Source organism: Poecile atricapillus, chromosome Z, assembly GCF_030490865.1.
Source record: "Poecile atricapillus isolate bPoeAtr1 chromosome Z, bPoeAtr1.hap1, whole genome shotgun sequence".
Lineage (NCBI taxonomy): Eukaryota > Metazoa > Chordata > Aves > Passeriformes > Paridae > Poecile > Poecile atricapillus.
In genome coordinates, this window is record NC_081289.1 from 126,702,006 (window position 1) to 126,723,308 (window position 21,303).

General features: G+C 37.6%; 1 protein-coding gene and 1 long non-coding RNA gene across 2 annotated transcripts in view; one reads left to right on the forward strand and one right to left on the reverse strand.

Moving 5' to 3' along the window:
- ELOVL7 (ELOVL fatty acid elongase 7) overlaps positions 1-18,475 on the forward strand; it is a 31,898-nt gene extending 13,423 nt beyond the window's left edge. Inside the window, exons 2-8 of the mRNA XM_058828047.1 lie at positions 5,830-5,918; positions 7,815-8,005; positions 10,277-10,357; positions 11,089-11,145; positions 12,854-12,959; positions 15,774-15,910; positions 17,159-18,475. Coding sequence (XP_058684030.1) covers positions 5,855-5,918; positions 7,815-8,005; positions 10,277-10,357; positions 11,089-11,145; positions 12,854-12,959; positions 15,774-15,910; positions 17,159-17,362 — 840 coding nt within the window. The 5' untranslated portion in view covers positions 5,830-5,854 and the 3' untranslated portion in view covers positions 17,363-18,475. The remainder of the gene's footprint in view (positions 1-5,829; positions 5,919-7,814; positions 8,006-10,276; positions 10,358-11,088; positions 11,146-12,853; positions 12,960-15,773; positions 15,911-17,158) is intronic.
- Positions 12,912-21,099, reverse strand: LOC131573792 (uncharacterized). Its single transcript, XR_009276256.1, has 3 exons — positions 20,866-21,099; positions 13,568-13,669; positions 12,912-13,014 (listed from the first exon to the last, which is right to left on the reverse strand). It is a non-coding gene; the product is annotated as an uncharacterized LOC131573792 (long non-coding RNA).
- Between the last annotated feature and the right edge of the window lie 204 nt (positions 21,100-21,303).

A 21,303-nucleotide genomic window follows, 5' to 3' on the forward strand; every position in this document is an offset into this window, starting at 1 on the left:
ATAAAATTATCTTGTTAGTCTTTTTAATAATAAGCTTTTTTCTCTCATGTAAATTTTCAGTGTTAAGTGTTTTGAGTTCACAGTGAATTGAAATTTGTTTTCTCAGTGACAGAGCTTACATTAGATTGTTTAATTATGTTTTTTTTGTTTTGATTTTTTTTGGTGAAGTTCTTTTGTGTGCTTATTTTGCTTAGTAGCCATTAACATAAAATTAATTGTTGTAAAACTACTATTTAAAAGCAAATCTTGATATATGTTTTAGTATTTAAAAACTATGTAGGAATAAATGAGCATAAAGAATGGCAAATATCTTTCATGTGGGTTAAACAAAGGAATGTGAGAAACTTCTTGTCCTCATTTGAAAATTAAGAATATTTGAGGCATACCAGTAATTCCCATTACAAAAATCACTAATAGTTTTGTGAGCTGAGTGAAGCTGAGCACTTCCAACAGCTTGTTTCCTTACCACTTCTCATCATCAGACATTCTCATATGGTGTGCTGTAGTATTTGCGGCATTTTTGTTGGTGTAAACAATCTTATCTGCCCTTGCCTCTCCAGTAAAGGTAATGGTCCAACTCGGAACTGGTTCTGCCAACCTTAGATGAGCTGCAGTTTCTGGGCTCTTCCAGGCGTCTGCTGAGCTGCAGGCAACCAGAGAACAGCAGATTACTTTGCTCTTTAACACAAACGCTTTTTTCCTTTGCCTCACTTACGTCTTCTTTTTTTATAATGGTGGAGGCACATTTGTTTAAAGATGTCTTCAGAAATTATGCCACTACACTGACTTGGACCTGGGTGGACAGTATTATTTCCATTGACAAAAAGAAAAGTAGTGCTATTTATTTTGAAGAGCTGAATATCTGCATACATTTTTGAGGTGGTTTTGACACTTGCTTTCCAATTGCGTGTGTTTGAGAGGACTGTCTCTTCTTTAGAACATTTCAAGCTGGGCAGATCATTTATATGACTGTGTTTTTGAGTTTACATAAAGTGTTTACAATGTATCATTTAAAATAACCCAATTTTGAAAATGAGTTTGCTAGTATTGCCTAATTTTGAGAGAGTTTGCTACAAACCGGACAATCTATTGTGCATTTTAATTGAATTTTTAAATTTTGATATGAGCAGAAAGGGGAAGATTGGAAATAAAAGTACTGATGTACTGATTCTGTAAGTACACTAGCAGGTAGGCAAACCAAATGTATGTTTTCCTGACTGGACTATGCCTACACAAATGCATAATGGGCAGATGAGTTTATAGTATGAAGAACTATAACCATGTATTTAACAAATGGCCTTCTCTGGCCCCAAGTCTTTGATCCTTCAGGTGAACTCTTTCCAGTCTCACATTTAGAGGATAATTTCTCTAGCCTACAGAACTGCCAAACATTTTGGAAGATTACATTATGGTCAAAGCATTATCAATTTACTTCTTACCAATACAGTTGTACTATAAAAAAACAGTCTTTCAAAAATGGTTTGGTTTTCTTTGATGAAGCATAAGCTAGTTGTTTATCTTGTGTGTAGGCCTGTGGTTTTCTTTTTTTTTCACTCTTCTATTAAAAAAAGCAGGCCTTGATCATATTATTTTCCAGTGTATATGAATGTGTGTGAACTGAGTGTAACAAGGTAACACAAAATATTTTCCATGCTGCCATTAACTCTCCTTTTGTAGATGGTTAACAAAAAAGTTATCCTGACATTAATGTAAACTATTGCTAACAGAAGTGGATTTTTGAAGGAAAACTGGGTAGCTAGTTAAGAAAATAGGTAGAATTGTAAAGCACATTGAAAGTGAAACAGTAATGTCATAGATAAAAGTTGGTTTTAAAGAAACCTTTTAACTGTAGGAAAGTTCTTAACAGCACTGTCTTTCTTGCAGACATTATTTCTTAAAGTAAATGGAGTAAATGTATTTTGCTTACCTATAGATTCAGATTAATTGATCGGTCACTATTGAATGGGGAGGCTGGGGCTGCTTTCTGAGTAAATCCTTCTCTCAAGTTACTGAACACCAGACTTCCTGAACTCCAGAAACTTTCAGAAGCTTGGTCACCGTGGTGGAGTTTTATTTTGCTTGATTATGAACAGAAAAGAAATCTTGGAGGCTGAGAGCTTCTGCTGTCTAAGCTTCTGAGGACTGTTTTAAACGAAGAGGAGCTGTGAGTGCTGGTGTCAGGAGAGGCGGGACAAATCTCTCACCGTCAGTGTAGCAAGGGCCACTTTCCCTATTTTCATCATCTGCATTTCTACTACAACTAGAAGAAATTGATTAAAAATAGTCAGATTCCAGGTAAAAGTCTTGCATTTGGCCTCAATGCCTAGCGGCTATAAGAGTTGCTCTTTAAATGCTGCCAGCATGTTTGTCTGACTTCTGATACAAAAATTGAAGTGAAGTTGAGAAGTCAAGTGGGTAGATGTTAAGAACTGTCTGTTTATGAGTTTGCAGTTGAATGACAACTGTAAGAGGGTGTAACAAACAATCAACACCCCAAGACCATGGGAGTGCGTTGACCCTGTCTGGGTGCCGGATGCCTACCAAATCTTTTCTCTCCCCTTCACAGCTGAACAGGGGAGAGAAAATAGAACCAAGGATTCATGGGTTAAGATAAGGATTGGGAAGGATCACTCGCCAAATACCATCACAGGCAAAACAGACTTGAATTAAAGGTAATATTTGAATTTATTACTAACTAAATCACAGCATGATAATGAGAAGTAAAATGAGACCTTAAAACACCTTCCCCTCCACCCTTTCCTCCTCAGCTCTGCCTCCTCCCCTCAGAGCAGAGTGGAGAGATGGGGAATGAGGGTTGTGGTCAGTTCATCACATATTCCTGCTGCTCAGGTAGAGGAGTCCTTCCCCTGGTCCAGCATGGGGTCTCCCCCATGGGAGGCAGCTCTCCAGACTTCTTCAATGTGAGTCTACCCCATAAGCAACAGTTCTGCATGAACTGCTGCAGTGTGGGTCACTCTTCCATGGGGTGCATCCTTCAGCCACAGCCTGCTCCAGTGTGAGTCCCCCACAGGGCCACAAGTCCTGCCAGGACCCTGCTCCAGCACGGGCCTCCCATGGGTTCACAGCCCCCTCTCAGGCACCCACCTGCTGTGGCCTGGGTCTCCTCCAGGGGCTGCAGGTGGATCTCTGCATCCCCAGGGACCTCCAGGGGCTGCAGGTGGATCTCTGCATCCCCAGGGGTCTCCAGGGACTGCAGGTGGATCTCTGCATCCCCAGGGGTCTCCAGGGGCTGCAGGGCCACAGCTGCCTCACCATGGTCTGCACCACGGGCTGCAGGGCAACCTTAGCTCTGGTGCCTGGGGCACGTCCTGCTCCCCCTTCTGCACTGCCCTGGGTGTCAGCAGGGCTGTTCCTCTCACATGCTGTCACCCTGCTCTTCTCTGATGGCAATTACAACTGCACAAGTATTGGGTATTTTTTCTTCTTCTTCTTCCATCTGTTGTCACAGAGGCATTACAACCATTTCTAATTGGCCCAGCCTTAGCCAGCGGCACATCCATCTTTGTAGCCATCAGAGACTGGCTCTGCTGGACACTGAGGAAGCTTCTCACAGCCTCTTGCATAAGCCACCCTGCAGCTCTCCCACTACCAAAGCTTGGCTATGCAAACAAAATACACGGATATTAAATGGAAACTGATTTAGTGCCAGAATCTACACTAAATTTTCTGTATTTTTAAGAGCATGCTTTGAAGCAGATTTCTTGTTTAACTTTAGTCTTGGTCAGCATATTGAGCTAGCCAGTCTGAGTTCCAGTAATGTGAGAGTGGGAAAACTGAGTGGCAGTGAAATCAAGTAAGCTACTTTTCTTACCAAAGAGCTAGTTTAATATAATATGATTAATTGTACTCAGTGAATATATTTGTTGAAAAATTGAGCCGTACTCTGCACAAGGTTTCTGTGGGCTTTGGTAGAGTTCTGTTATAACCACTGCATGAAGTACTTTCAATTTTCCATGCCTTTTCTCTTGACAGGCTGTTCTCATGTGTCTGAAACTAAAAGAATACTGGATTAAAAGAATAATTTACTGTAATCGGTCTAACAATTTAATACAATAATTACTTATAAAGTAAACACTTTTAATAGTTCCTTCCCAGCACCAGTTATGGCTGAATTGCTTGGCTGTCACAGCTGAGCACTCTGAAGTACCTGGTGTTCAGGACAGGGTTGGATTTACTTACGTTTGATATCATCCATAGTTGGCTTATGGAGCAAGGTGACAATAATATTTATAATTTGCATCTAACCATAAAATCCTTTCTCTCATGTGATTGCAAGTGTAAAACGCAATAGTGTTCCTCATGTTTCCATTAGTAAAGAAAGAGGATGCCCCCTACTTCTTGTTTTGTCAGCACCTTTATCAGTACAGTGTGCTGAAGCAAGTATTGTAGTATGAATGCAGGGTGCATGAAAATGGTCAGCGTGAAGGCAATGACATTGCATAGGGGAATTGCTGATGCTGGAGGATGATATTTCTAGAAAACATGAACTTAAAAGAGACTTGCAGAGGGAATATTTTCCAAGCATGAAATCGATGGTGGTTTCAGATGTTTAGAGATACAGGACAGAAGTGCAACCAGCGAAACAAGTGGGCAACAAAATGAGAATGGAGATGAGGTAGATCACATGAACTCTAATGGAGGCAGGCTTGTCTGTGTTGCATGTTGCAGTGAAGGGTAAGTGTAGTGGCTAAAAATTCCTGCAAAATGGCAGTGAACAGGATGTACTTGTAGCAGTGGAAATAAGTCTGAACTGTTAAGGTGAAGATAAATGAGAAGATGATAGTGGGGAGATCTCAGGAGAGAGATGCATTACCATAATGAGGGAAGAACTGGCTCTCTCAAACTGCAGCTGGCTCAGCCTGGAGGAGATGCAGAAGGGCTGCCAGCCTGGTTATCAAGATGTGCTACAGCCTGAAATAATAAATAAATACTACTCATAAAGGTGAATACAATGTGAATGTTGCACAGGGGTATTAAGAGAATTCATATGGTTAAGTGAGACACTGAATGGGTAGGGGAAAAGCACCATCAAATGTGCTGGGATTTTTAATAGATATTTTCTAGGAGGAACAAGGCAAGGGAAGGGCTGATGAGTGCTTGATTGTGGAGCAAAAATCAGTATTAATATAAGCATACTTTTCTGAAAAGTTTTACATAAGTAGGATGTACTGCATGCAAAGTGGATGTGCTGGATAATTTTTGTGGGTTAATGGTACTGCTGTTGGTACTATGACATTCCATGATTCTGGTGTGGAAACAGTTGATTCATCAGAGTGGGATTTGCATACTAATTATAACATGGCTAATTATTGTATTTAAAAGGAGTATGCTGACATATTGGTACCTTTTCTCCTTCCCACATAACTCAGAAATACTTATTTACAAAGTTTTTTTTCAATAATAAATGTTGTAAAGCTGAGCTTCCTCATTTATCAGTAGGTTGGACTTTAAGTGGAGATGGTGATAAAAATTATTTAAGCATTTGTTGTTTATTCATATTTACCTCTTAACTGTAATGGTTAACCACAGCACAGTTTCTTGAGATAACACTTTATGACATGGAAGCACCTGGTTTGTACATAGAGATTGCAAAATCATATTGTGCATAACAGCGCTGTTATAAATTAGACCCAAGGATAGTGGGATGTGGCCAGCTAATACTTCCTGATCTCTATTTCACATATGGTGTTCTGTCAGCCTTTTCTCTTCTTTTACAACTCTGTTTCCTGAAAATATTTTCTAAAAAACTTTATTAATCTTTCTTTATTGACAAAAATCCGTATTTCTGTTTCGGTTTGTTTTCTGCAGGCAGCATCATAAAAGTCAAGTGAAAATGGCCTTTAGCAATCTGACATCAAAGGCTATACTACTGTATGATGAATGGATTAAAGATGCTGGTGAGTCATTTAAATCTAAAACTTACTAACTCCCAATAATTTTGAATAGCAATGTGTAGCTATGCTAGGTGTGCTGTTTATCAGCTTAGAAGTAGCTTTGTCATCTTGTGAATATTTGTAAGACTTGCTAGGTTACCTATTTACATGACAGTCTAGTTTCTGCATTTTAAAATAGGAAGTAAACAAAACTCAGGTAGTTTATGGATATAAACTCTAAATAAAATACAGACAGTGATTCTCCTGTCAGTGTCTTTGGTTGCCTGAATATGTAGTTTGAGTGCTGAATGCATAGTTTTAACTCTTTTTCATTACCAAACAATTGCATTTTATCAGTTAATTAATGCAGGCATATGGCATTACTGCATTTTGCTTTTGCAAAATGAAAAAAAGAAACTCAAGCTCCAGTAAGTTTCAGTATTTTGAAATTAATCCTCAGAGTAATTAATTCTGTCACAGTGGTACTTTGAAAAAGGATGTTAGTCTCTTGTTGCATTAAGTAAGGGATGTTAATCACACTTCACTTCTATTCAACTTTGTTATTTTGTATGCTTACCAAAAGCTGGATAGAGAAGACTTCAGTTTTGGGGTTGAGACCCATCAGTCTCAGAAAGGGATTAGCTAATTCCTGGAAAAAAATTGTGAAGTGGTGAGGGTTTGATAGATAAAATTACTGATTTATCTTTTCCAGCTTAGCTGAGCACCACTTTTCTTGTTCAGTTGAAGTACAGCCTGCAAGCGAGCAGGGAATTTAATATCAGTATGACTCATGGGGTGAAGTGGATTGGGATGGAGTGAGCATTTCTGCTGCAATCTCCATGACTCCAGAAGCCAAGTTGTCTCCCTGCCCCAACAGTGCTTGTATTTGGATCACAGCGTTAGTGGTGGAACTTGATTTTCTCTGGATCAGACTGGGAAGAACAGTGGAAAAGTTTTGGTAGGAGCCAGGGCAAGGGTGGATACAACAAAAACAATCAATTGTGAAGAGATGGTGGTTCTCTTGCAGTACATACGAGCAGATTCTCCATGCTGTGGGTCACAATCCTTCTTGGTCTGTGGGCAGCAGCTCTGGCACATTACAAGCTGCGAGAAGTATTATAATGTGCTCTCCTCCTCAATTTGTTTTTACACTTGCAGTGGCTGTTAACCACATCAGAGGGTCTCATGGGTTGAAGATTGCTTGAATGCTGTGGGCTGAAAATTTGCTGACTTGAAACATTTGGCTATGAATTAAACACTTGACAAAAAAACATTAGTGTAATTTTACCCTTAAAATACAGCAGCAGACCATGAAAGAAAGAGTTTTCTGAGTCAGTAGTTAAGTTTGGGATCATTCTGAACCAAATCTTACAAAAGTCAGTATAAAAAAAAATAATTAATGAAAATAAAAATTACATCAGGTTTGTATCACTTCACCTGCTTATGGAGAAATGTGGCAGTCTTTGGTGATCTGGGACTCTGTGATGAACCACAGAAGGATGCAGTGGAATCATGGTGATGCTCAGATGAAATACCTGCCAGCCTCATCGGCAGAGAGAGGGAGTGGGATGTGCTTAGGAGGAGGTGCCTCTGCAATACATCTCTCTGGCATAACTGTGGGGTAATTTGCAACATTTGCTTGTTGTATTATAACTTTCTTGTCATTATGAAAGTGTGTGCTTTGTCATGCTGTAAAGACAAAATCATGTCACTTGAGATTCTGTGTCTCCTTTTCATTATATGTGAAGAAAGAAGCAATGAATCATGTTATCCAGGCAGTATGGATTTAGAGTGAATGGAATCTGAAACATGATTTGTGACAGAAAAACCTAGAGCATCAAGAATTAAATACTTTTCTGTAGCTGTTTTAGTAAGTACTGTTGACATCTGACTTTTTTTTTCCTCCCCCATCCCCTCTAGATCCAAGACTGGAAGGTTGGCCACTCATGTCTTCACCTTTTCCAACAACTTTCATCATTGGAACCTATGTTTATTTTGTCACTTCCTTGGGACCCAAACTCATGGAAAATAAAAAACCTTTTGAACTCAGGCAGATCATGACATTTTATAATTTTAGTGTGGTAGCTCTCTCTTTATATATGACCTATGAAGTAAGTACTATGTTTGTAATGCATTTTTATATTTCATGTCTTTAACAACTATTTTTTAATAAATTTATTAATATGATTTCCACACTGCAATTGTCAAAAAAATATTACTGTCATGGCAGTAATTATATTCCTCCAAGATGTATGCGAAACTTGTAATTCTTGGAAAAAGGGAATAAATCATACCCAGAAAGAGAGAACATGAAACATTTTGTGTCATTATACATAATTTAAAAAGTTTTAAGTTTTTATCATTTAAATTCATTGTACTGCAGCAGTTAAAGCAGTACAAGAAAAAGCAATATGCTTTTCTTAGTATTTTGTAATTGTTTCTGTCCTACTAGGTGATAATGTGACAACCTGCCCTTAAGGGGAAGGAACAACAACTAATGTTTCAAACACTGTATAGAGTATAAATATACATACAGTATAGAGAAATAATCTTCAGTTAGATCTGCCTTTTAAAAGACAGAAATCAATGACAGAGGATAGCAAAATCTAATTCAAGGCTGTTTTATCCTTTAAACAAAGACACAAAACCCCTCTAAACAAAAAACCTCCAACCTCTGCCCCTGCTTCCCCCCCAAGCCCAAATTATTTATATATTTAATACTTATTTTCCCCACAACCCCAAAATAGCAAATTCTCTCTTTTTTCTTTTTTTTCTTTTTTTTTTTTTTTTCCCAAAAGCACTGTTGAGATTTTGCTGCTGTTGGACTTTACTTGTTTGTTGGGATTTGTTGGGCTTTGGTGGGGTTTTTGTAAGTGTAGCTATTTGTTGATGGTACTGTGTAAATGACAGCATTACACGTTTGCTTTGTGAAGCATCACTGTGCTAGTACTGACCCTCTGTGTGACTCTCAGGCTAAGTGCCTATTTCAGATTTGGGAAACTACTAATAAAAAGTTGTCAGGTTATTGTGCCAAATCGGCAGGATAGGTTCCTGTTAGCTTAATTTGCATGAATCTTATAATGAGTTACAGTGAACTACATTTCTTCTAACCTCTCTAAAGGCACTGCAGCAGCAGCTACTTTGTGTCATGACCGTTGAGTGGAAAGTGGAGGGCAAGATGAATATTTTTGCTATTTAGACTTTTTTTTTTAAATTGCCAAAATTCCTTTTGGAATTTGGTTCCAAGTTTAGTTTTGGTTATAAACCTCAGAAAAAAACAAACAAAAACCCACAGAGAATAAAAGAAAAAAAAGATTACACTTCTGTTAGTGTCTGACACTGGCATGGTATTCAATAAGTCTGCTGTCAAGATTTCCATGTTACAGTTTCATGAAAGAGTACATGGACAGAGTGTAACTGAGTGAATTTCTGCTATATTGTCTGGTGGTCAGCAAGAAGCTGATTCTTTCCCTTTTTCCCTTTTTGTAACCAAGTCACTTGGTTGTGCTGTTTTTTTGGTGTTCCAAAAAAACATGTTTTTTTTTTAAGCAATCAGATCTTTCAGGAAATTAAAAGGACAAAAGCCTGCTTCTGTTAGGAGAGGTGAGGCTCTTACCATGCATGAGTGGATGGTGATAATGAGAAGCAACATGAAGATATAAAATACAGATGTCATAGTTGCTGGCAGTAGAATAAGCCAAGTAAAATATTAATATTGTTGTTCTTGTCTAAACCTTAATATATTCCAAGAGAAAATATTGTATTGTATTCTATATATATAGTCCTTTGGTCATGTGTGTGCTCTCAGCTGTAGCTTCTTGTCACTTGTTTGGGTGGAAAACTAATTGAACCATGAAGTTTAACTAAGCAGAATTTAAGAAACTATGATATTAAATATACATCATGCATAATGTTTTATTCCTTGTCTTTAATGATAAATAGCAACAGCTTTCTGTTGTGCTGGTTTTGTTGGAGTATTAAGATGCTGTGTTGTATTTTTTTTGTATTAAGATAATTAGCTGTGATAGCAGTTTTCAAAAGAACTGTATTTGGTTTTGTGGTCTTACTTACACAGTAAGTTGTCATTTAACACAGGTTTTGAGATGCATCTCTTTCTTCTCTTCAGTTCTAATGCTGAAATAATGGGTGTAGGAAGAAAATTCTTGTCTATGGGTGTGGTCCTGGAATTAAAAATTCATTAATCTGCAACAGCAAAGGATTTTTGTGGTAGCTATTCCACACACAGGTAGATGATTGACAAAGTTGCTGATTTAAGGTGGTTTTAATATTGTTTTTCCCCTCCTGCTTAGTGATTGCAAAAGTAATCCAAAATTAATGAATTTTTTAAAAGGTATAAAATTAATCTTTGCCCTTTCCTCCAGTTTCTTATGTCAGGCTGGGCCACAGGATACTCATTCCGGTGTGACATTGTTGACTACTCGAGGTCACCGACAGCTCTAAGAGTAAGTTGCTGAAGACAAAGGTGAATTGTTACTGTAAAACAATAGAATAGTTTAGGTTGGAAGTGACCTTGGCGACCTAGTTCCAAAGCCCCTGATATGAGCAAGGACACCTTCCACTAGACCAGGTTGTTCAAAGTAGTGTGTTATACATTTACTTAATTTTTAGAAATGCTTTTTGAACAGTCTGCTTTTTGAATGCACTGTTGTGGAGTGGAATGCACTAAATGGAAATGCCCTCTTGCATAATGTAGAGCACGTGAGTTAACCAGAGGGACAGGCTGGTTGATTGCTTGGGAGGAAGAAAGAGGCAAGGAATTAATTGGCTTCTTTCTGTTGGTTTTAAAATTCCTTTAAGTTTAAAAATCGTTTTGTGTTTTTAAAGAAAAAACAATCAAACTATACATTTAAATATTTCGGTCAACCTTGTAACATCACTTGGCCCAGTACTTTCCTTTACGTAGTGTCCTGGGGTGACTTTATGATGCTTGTATCCCCAGTCGCCTGGTTTATGTTACATATTAAGTTCTGCACCTTTAAGAGTAGCTCTGAGCACGAAGGGGATACCAGCATCATAAAATCACCTCAGGACATTTCACCCCTTATCCCCATATCATCAACTTATTATCAAAACTAATATATATTCTAACTCTACAACATATAGATAATTATTTGTCCTGCTCAGTTTTGTTTATGACTTTCATGGTTTGACAATTTGATTTTTACTCTTGCAGATGGTGCGAACTTGTTGGCTTTATTTCTTTTCCAAGTTCATTGAATTATTAGACACTGTAAGTATTTGTAGCGTAATAAAAGAAGTTGTTCTTTTTCCTTTTCAGAGCAGAACTGGTGCTGTTCAGGGCTCAGGATATAAGTTGCTTTTTATTTAGTCCTCCAGTCTTCAATTATTAGAATATGATCACAATGTTTATCCCTATTATATCTTTGTCTTTTTACACTTTGTACTGTCTTTTTACACTGTTCATCCTTCATTATCAGGAAAAATGTTAATGAGGGAACACACCTTTAAATTTTTAGGAAGTCTTTATAACTTGTCTGTTTAACACCTGAGTACACTAATCTGTTATGCTACGGCAGTGCTTGTCTCAACACTGCAGATAAAAAACAGTTTATCTTGCTGAATTTTTTTTTCACATAATTTTCAGATTTTATCTTCTGCATACATATCATCGGCAGGATGTCTGAATGCAGGACAAAATTGCCATACCTACTTGCTCTAAATCCCTGAGATGGTCTTGAGTGTCGTGACTACAGACATATTTGATGTCAGCCTGGCTCTCTAGCCTGTTTCAAACAAAGTCTGAGTAGTGATGCACGGAAGCAGAATGCAGACCTTGCTCACCACCAGCAGCCATCTTTCCAACACTGGCACCAGATAGGACTGAGATATTTTCAAACCAGCTTCTCAGTGTTGGAATTAGTTGCAGTTCTATTTGCCCTATTGTTTGGGGTACAAGAGTGGTGGTTCAGGAGCTGACTCATGAGCAGTGAGGATGTTCTACATCCTCTAGAGCAAAAGCTGGCCATCTGACTTTACACCTGCAAATGTTCAAGATTCAGCACTGGAAGATCTTAGTGACTAAACCAAATGGAATGGTAACGGAAGTGTCAGGAATGCTGAAGATGGAAAATCCTGACGAATATATTGCTCAATCTGCCTTTATTCCTCACAGGTTATAGTGCTCTTTTTTAATTAGTCCTGATTTTTTATTTTTTTCTTTAATTTATTTTGTTTGAATACACACAATTAGGGACCCATTTCTCATCAGCTTTTTTTGTTTTATTGCAAAAGTAATTTCTTAGCTATATTTAAATCAGCTGATTCAAAATGTTTTCTCTGGTACACCAGGCTTCTTTTCTTCTGTGCTTGTTTGCTTGCCATCTGATACTACTTGTTCCATGACCTGACTTCTCCTTACAGATTTTTTTACTCTCTTCCCTTAACATTTCCCTTGATGCCTGCCCTTTAAAATGGGGCCTGTCAATATCAATTAAGAATACCTACCTATATTCTGTATAATTTTGATGTTTTCCAATGGTAGCTAAGTTAAAATTGATAATAAAGTGTTATTTATCTAACATAGTATTTTCTACTGCTAGTCCTGTTAATTTTCTCAAATGACCTTTCATTAATAGCTCAGGGGACTTAAAATCTGATGCTTGTAGAGACTTCTCAATCCAAGCAATTCCATCTTACATGGTTTGGTGCACATGTAGATGATGGCTCAATCTTTGACATTTGGTTTCAAAGCTTGCCTTGGCTTTTGAGATTTCACAGGTGGATTTTGCTTATTGGCTTTAAGGTTTTTAGAAAACTAGTTTGCATAGCCAGACAGTCACTTAGTTTTTCTTCTCCCAACATGGTAACTGTGAAGAACTTTTAAATGTATAGTAGTGCACTGATGTGTACATTTTTCTTTAAATATGTTTGGTTTGATTATTTTCTGTAACATTCTGTTCATTAAAAATCTCTTTCAGATATTTTTTGTGTTACGTAAGAAAAACAACCAAGTTACATTCCTGCATGTCTTTCATCATTCCATCATGCCGTGGACCTGGTGGTTTGGAGTCAAATTTGCTGCAGGTATGGAGAGAGAGTGGAGTTTAAGTTGAACATATCTTCTGGTAGTGAAAGTTACCTATAGTAGACAAAAAGAAAAAGAGAATTAAACACCTTGGAAACATCAGTGTTTTTAAATTTATACTTCTGCAGTTATTTTATGGAACTGAATCATAATTATTTAAATAGGTGGGGATTACTCATTTTTCCTATTTGATGGCATTTTGTTCAGTGCTGATTTCTTATGGGGGGGAAGAGGTTCAGAGAAGAGAGTTGGGTACAAGCAAAAAACATTATTAGATGAAAAAGAAGTCACTGAAAAATTGTAAGTCCTAGGGGAGACACATGAAGTAAATAATTCTGTTAAAATTACTTTATAACCATTTTTCCCCTAACAATGTAAGAACTAAGTTGGAGTAGAGGAGTGCATTCCTTTTTTTTTCCTGTTTGAGAAATTATTTGGCCTTTGTTGCAGTTACTTTTACCGGCTTTAGGTAGCGTGTGTGGAATTTATTTACACCTGATACTTCAGCTTTCACAAAACTAGAAAAATATTTTCCTGGACCTTTCTTTATTAAAGTAACATTTGAATTTTTTTTAAAATTTAAATTCTTTGACTGCTATCGGCTTACCTTCACTTTCTCCTTTCCTGCTTGGTGTGTCTTTGCATGCATTTTCGTATGCCACTTTATCAGTGTGCACCACTAATAAATACAACTTGCCATGAGAATAGTCTGAAAAGCACAAAATGGAGAAATGCATAGTCATTTATTAATCAATTTCTGGGACAACTTACGCTTTTTTAGAAGCTTCTGCTGAGAAATAGTGGGGTTTCATACATGTTTACCTGGGAACATGTTTTGTGTTTTTTTCTTTTTTTTGTCCTGGAAAATTGGTGATGAACTGATGAAGCAGTTGTTCCACTGCTTTTCAGTCTAATCTCTTAATGTCTATTTTATGTCTGTTTTTTTCTGGACTGGTCTAGAAAGCACTCCAGAAAATTTGTATATCTTTTGAACCTTTCCAATGTGCAGCTTTTCCTTGTGCATAAATGGATGTACTTCTGTTGTATTTGTGGAGTTCCTGTTATTAGGAAAGTGGTGGATTGATTAAGCGTTTCTCAAATCTTGCTGAGTGACTGCTGTTACCTTCATAATAAAACTGTGAATGGTTGTCTCAGCATAGACCCTAGTGTGTTTATAGGTCTGCAACAGGAAACCTGCAGCAAATAGCAGTCCCTCCTCTTCAACCTTGAAAATTTTCCACTTATAGGTGATTAACTTTCTCCATTTTATCTGGGCGTTGGATCAGTATACCAGCTACAGGCTTCTGATTTTGCATCAGATTCTAATTTCCCATGTGATAATTAGACAAATGCTTTCAGCAGTGTGCAAGAATTGTTCTGTCCTATGGTAGTAATAGTCCCTCATATTTATGCAGAGCCATGTTTATTCCAAAAACTCTATTGCTTATCTTCACACTTATCTTTCCAAATACTGTTGTTTGATAAGTTTAAATTTTTTCCAAAAATTTCAGTCCTGCTGACGTTTACCTTGTATTTAGTTTCATCAGTGCTTGTCCTTCTAAACAGCAACATCTGTTTTCAGATCAGCATCATGTTTTCAAACTGTTTGTAAAAAACCCATAACCAAACAGGATGGAGATGCTGTTTTTTCTCTGATCTGATATAAATAGAGAATTATAAAATGATGCTTATTATAGTGTTGCTTTTTGAAGCATATTTTTGTACTGTTTTGTAGGTTCCTTTTTTCTCTGCTTTAGCTATTTGTTTTTTCTTCTGAATATTCACAGCACAAGCCAAAAAAAGTATGTATATTTGAACTGTAAGAACATTCAAATTATTTTTAAAAATACAATAGCTAAGTTTCAAAGAAAGTTTGCAATCACAGCTGGATGAGTTGTGCCTTCTCAAGCTGTAAGAGTAGTTTGAGCTACTAAAAACACAAAATAGATTTTATTTTTGATTGGAATGATTCTAAATGGGAAAATTACACTCTTTTTCTCGCTAAATGTCTCCTTTTATGTCATCTCATTTTCTTTTTGATGATCATTGTTTTCATATCCATGCTTCTTTTAAAAATACTTTGCTCTCTGATGCTTCTCAGATCACTTTTACCTCTAATTTCTTGTGTTCATTAAAATAAAGCTACTTTGAGCAGGATCACGTAGCTCTGTGGTTAATCTAACAGAAAAGGAAGTGTTTTCTTACTTGTTCTGTGAAATACTCATGTGTTACCAGTTTCAGTCATAAATTTATCCCAAAATTGGCCCTACTAAGTTTCCCTTTCAGTGTAAGTATGTTTTGAGATTGACAATGGATTTGCGAGACCCTTGTTCATGATTACAAAAACTTACTGTCTGAAATGGTATTTCCTTCCCTGGGAATCTGGAAATCTGTATTGAGAAGAGACTTATTATTTATTCTCTACAGCTTTTTGAAGTTCATCATGATGTCCAGAAAGGAGGCAAAAACCAGGCGGAATGCTTTCTACTAAGTTTTCTGTGTATCTATCAAATTTATGTTTTAATAAAAAAATAATAAAAATTGAACCCAAAGAAATGTTTTTACACGTAATTAGATCAGCTCTGTTTTACTGCTGTTTTGGGAATGCTTAGATAAACTTTTTCTGAGACAAGAAAATTATGTGATCTGTCAGAATTGGTATCAACCCAATTCAGGAAAAATATCTTGAGGGTTAGTCAAAGTCTAAGTTTTGTGGTACATGTTTTAGATAGCCTGGCTCAAAACAATCTGCTAGGATCTCAGTGGCTTTTTAAATACCTGCTGTAATACTACTATGTTTTGTTTTTCTACAGGTGGTTTAGGAACATTTCATGCTTTGCTGAACTGTATTGTGCATGTTATCATGTACACTTACTATGGAATCTGTTCTCTGGGACCAGCCTATCATAAATATTTGTGGTGGAAAAAGTACATGACAACTATACAACTTGTGAGTAGCTGTTTTAACATATGCACCTCTCAAAAACCTGATTGTAGCTAACACAGATTTAATGCAATAAATTTGTCCTTTTGGTTATACTCGTGTGGAGCTTACAGTAGGTATAAGCTTCACTAATGTTTTAATTGAGGATAACAAAAGGTGTGAGCTCTCCACAGTAATATATTTAAATCTGCTGACTTCAGCGTTCACTCTAATCACAGATTTAGACAAATAAGCTTTTCAGTTATGCAGTACTTGGTAAATATATTTACATGACTCATTGCTTGTATAAAAATTATTAATATATAAATGTACACCAAGAAAATACAAATAATGTACAGAATACACATATAACTAGTAACTACATGTAAAATGTAGCAAGAAAAGGGGAAAAAGTATTAATTTAGAACTTGATCTTCTTTCATAGAAAATGTTTGTGTTCAGAAATTTTACCTCTCTTCAACCCAGTACGTTAAAACCCACTTTTACAGTATATTAAGTCTTTTATCAGCTTTAGGTCTCTTTCAAAAGTTTGCTCTTCTGAGTGCTTTTTCATGCCCACCTCATTTAATAGATGGGTTTCAAAATTCAGTTTCTGACTAAACAATTGGCTTAGAATGAGCAAAGGTGCTGAGGAGGTAAAGGAGCTCCCTGTCAGCTTGCACCAGGGCTGGTTTTAGTAGAATAGTTCATGTAACCATGTGCAACTCCAAACGATATAGCCTGAATATTTATAACTTGGTCTTTTCGACTTGGAGGCATTACCAGTGGACGATAAACTTGGACTTCATGCAGAGTGTCTTTTTGTCACATGCTAGTATGCAGGAAAGGTGGGAATTCTTGTTCCCTAACCCTATAATGGTTGCTTGCTTTTATTTTTTTTTTTTTCCCCTAATTTTTCTAAAGGAACCTCCCATTTTTCAGTGGACAAACACTATCTGCCTCCATCCATCCAACTAGCCAGGGTAGAATCCTATTCTCCTACCATGAGCTTCTTAGTTTGTCCCTGAACTTCTCTTCCTTTATTACGTAGACCTGTTTTTCAGTGCAGAAATATTTTGGGGAGATGGGCTATAAAGGTGCATCTGTGCCATATTAAGAAGTTGTACTGTTGTCACTGTTGCTCCTTGCTTTCCCCCCACTCTACCCCTACTTATCTGCTTTTCAGCAAACAAGCTATGCTGAAATTTTTCAACTTCTGTACTAAGGATGTAATTTATTTTAAAAGTACTTATTTTCTTCACCTTTTTCCTCCAGGTCCAGTTTATTATGATTACAGTCCATATAGGACAAATCTACATCATGGATGATTGTCCGTACCAGTATCCAATTTTCATGTTTATTATTTGGCTTTATGGCTCTATGTTTTTAGTCTTGTTTCTCCACTTCTGGTACCATGCTTACACGAAGGGACAAAGACTGCCAAAAATGGCAAGAAATGGCATCAGCAAAGATGAGTGAAACAAATTCTTGTCTCTAAAACCAAAGAAGTGTATATGTCAAAGGGGAAACTTGCACTACTTGACAATCAAGATGTTTAGGTGCGCACACTACATGGTGTATATTTTGTATGTTTTCTTCCAAAACAGAATTTGTATTTTTACCATAAGTTATTTGGGATTCTTAACATGGAGTGGGGAAGAACTGTGGATCTCTGATTAAAAAAAAAAAAAGATAGATGATCTCTATCTAAAAAATGCACAAAAATAAAGATAATTGGAAAAACTAAAATGTGTATGACAAGTACTGAGTACTTTGAACACACTTTGAGGGGGATAAAAATTGCTTCACTTTAAATGTTGTAAGTTGCTAAGACTGTCAGCTGCATTTTATTGTAAGAATGATTCTTCAGTAAGTACTGTTTTTAGAATCTAAGGCATATTAATATAGTTAATACATAAACATTATTACATCTGTTATATTACTTTAAAGGAAGGATTAAGTTAATCTGTCAAGACATAACGTTTCATTTGAAGATCACAGATTTTTGGATATACTGTCTTTTACTAGAACTGAATTCATTTCATGTTGTACTCAGTTGAACATTATCGTAAATGTTGGAAAGCTACTAATATGGGGATTATCTGAATTGTCTTGTAGCATAGTGATCAAAACATCTTACTGATTTGTTCACTGTAGTAGCCAAGTATACTTATTATTCAATGTGTCTATGGATATACTTTATATTGGTAGCCTGTGCTGTTTGTGAAGTGGGGCTAGAGGATTATGGAATCTTTTAATTCAGAGCCAAAATCTTAGTGCTCAAATAAAACGTAAAAAAATTTTGATTTAGTGATTTAAGCTTAAGTGTTGCCTACCATGATTGTACTGTGCTCTACTTTCTTCTATGTCCATTATCTATTGAAATACATGTCTAGAAAGAGTTTGTGTCATCTTGGTTTTTTTTTGTTGCTATTACAATGGCTTGTTTTTATCAGCTCAAGATTAAAGTTATTCCAGTTGTCTTGTCTGGAACCAGGCAAAAAAATATGTGACATTCTCTGATTTTCTGAACGTGAGGCAGGCAGTGGTGACTGGGCATGGCTCCACTCTGTGTAGAATTACCCAGTATGTTGTTTTCCAAGGTTAGGCAGATTGTTGGAGTCACATATGTGTAGAAATCAAAGGAACCTGCTATTTGTAAGTTGCATTTGTACTGCATGAGTTTTTTAAGTAATTGCTACATGCAACAGACCTGGAAATGAGGAATTAAATGTGTTTAGATTAATGTTACCATTAAAGGTACTGTTTTCTAAAACACCAAAAAAAAAGAAAATTGCAGTATTTGCGTTTTACTTGATCTGATCTGTGGGATTTTCAAATACTCAAAACTTTGAGGCAGATTTTAATGGCCTCCCAGTTACACAATTCCAAGAGAGTAAGCTTTGTTACCTGCAGACTTTTATTTTACTGACATTTATGGTGCATTTTAAATGCTAAAGGAATGTAAACTTTAGGTTGGACATGAGTTGCAAATGTTTTCTTTTGAGATTACATTGTTTTTTAAAGCAAATAGAAAATAGTTTATGTCTTATCTATTTACTATTTAATCCCTGTAGCTGTCAGTTCTCATGGCAGTTTGACAGTACATCTCAAAAAGTATTGGGAGGACTTGAATTTAAATTACAACCCTGAATTTTAGATGCTTGATCCTAGAATCATCAGTGTTCAGTTCTCAGCTCCCTGGCAGTTCATGTGGAGAGGTGTTTTATCATAAGATGTTAAACAGCTGCAATGCTGATCAGGGAACACACCTCTTTCTGGTGGGAAAAGCAGTCCATCACTGACTCAAAGTCTCAAGTCCAGCCAGCTCTGGCCTCTGTATATATCCTTGGCCTCCAGTGTTAGGGCTGGCTTTCCTTATTGCTGTTTTTCCAATAGCAGGAAAGAATTTGCCAGTTTTATAAGTTTTTTTTTTTAAATGTGTATTAATTGATATATAAATTATTTATCATGTAAGTGCTGATGAAGGAAGTGGGACAATTTGGTTCTTTTCGGCTTTCTCGAGCCTGCACATTCAAATGTGTTTGGGAAATGCAGGCCTTATGAGGGAAAGGCTGTAATAGCTTGTCTGTAGAGAAAACTGGATAATAGTACCCCCTGCTTCTTGTTCAAGGAAGCAGGCATTACTCTGTAGCCTTGCAGATTATTTCTGTGCTGGTAGGGGAAGTCCTAGTTCTGGTCTCTGATTTTGCAATCATACCTCCTTCCCTTCCCCATAAATCTGGATGGAGCAATGCATCCTGCAGCTGGGTGTGAAGGAACAGGTACTTGTTTGTTGGTTTGGGAGCTAGATCTGCAACTGATTTTTCAAACTCACTTGGGCATAAATAGGAGCTGAGACTATGCCCAGTCAAAACTAAGGAGTGCTGCATGTGGACAGGTGCTGAACAGAAAGGAGCCAGGAAAACTTCCAATTCCAGCAGTTGTACACTAGCCAAAGGCTTCCAGAGTCAGTTGTTTGAGATTAAGAACTAATAAGCAGGAGTAGAAACTGGAGATACTAATCATTCTGTGGGCTGTCAGCAAGTGCCATGTCAGATTCCCGCTGCATAATATCTTGCACAGTGTTTAGTCTTCTGTGAATTACATAGCATTTGGAGAAAGAGAATGCGGTGTTTCACATTGAGTTGTATGGATGCAGCATAAGAGGATGCATATAGGGTAACTGTGCCAATTACATCAGCTCAAAACAAATCCTGTCTTCCTACACACAACATGAGAATCACACAGTCTTTATCTGAACCTAAAAACTGTGCATCTCACTACTTAAGTGTATATTTTTGAGTTAGGCTAGAAAGGAGTCCAACAGTCAGCTAAGTCATCCATGTTATGGTGAATGTTGACTGATAGTGAGGGGGATATGGCTAAAATTTTATTTTCCTTAGACCTGGTGGAGAAGAAACACTGGTGTTACCAGCCACTCCTCTCCTGTGAGAGTCCTAAAAATTGAGTTCATCTGTAATACATATCACAGGAGTTTGCTTCATCCCTACCTATGCAGGATAGGTGACCTGGTATCAAAATCTCCTGCCTTAGAATGGAGGTTTCCTAGTAACGTTCCAAATCACCCTTTCTTTAAAATGCTCATAAAAAAGCTAATGTACAGCAACTCAAATTAGTTTGGTGGCATCAGCATCAACTCCTGTCTCCTGTAGGAATAATATCAAATGTAATTGCAAGTAATTATCATCCCACACACTGCCTGAATTCCAAACAAAATTCTTTAACTAAAGATTTGATTGAAACAATTTAAAAACATTGAAAACTGAGGGTCTGGAGGGATTTTTTTTAGTTTGATGTTTTGTTTTCTCTGTTTAATTAATGCCAAGGCTGTGTTCTCTATCAGGGCAGCAGTTCACCGGCCAGTGCTTTCCTGACATGGTTTAACTTGTTGCCACACACAGAATCGCCAAACGGACCAGGCTGGAGAGGACTACAGCAGATCACCTGGTCCAACCTACCTGCTCAAGCAGGGCCACCTCACAGCACACAGCACAGGACTGAATCCAGATGGTTCTGGAATATCTCCCTGAGGGAGACGCCAGAATGTCTCTGAGAAATCTGTTCCAGTGCGCACAGTACCCACACAGCAAAGAAATTCCTCCTCGTGCTCATGGTGAACTTCCAGTGCATCAGTTCCTGCCCGCCGTCTCTTGTCCTGCTGCTGGCACCCCCTGGCTCTATGCGGCCGGCACACCCCCGCCCCTTGCCCAGGCTGAGGCCCGCGGCACCGCCCCCCCCCCACAGCGCCCCCTCGCGCTCGGCTCCCTGCCCGCGCCCCAGCGCGGCCGCCCCGCCCCGCCCGCGCCCCACCAATCAAAGACGGCGTGGGCCCGTCACGTGCGGCGCCCGCCACCCAATGGGCGAAGGCGGCGGCGCCCGGCCGGATTCAAACGCGG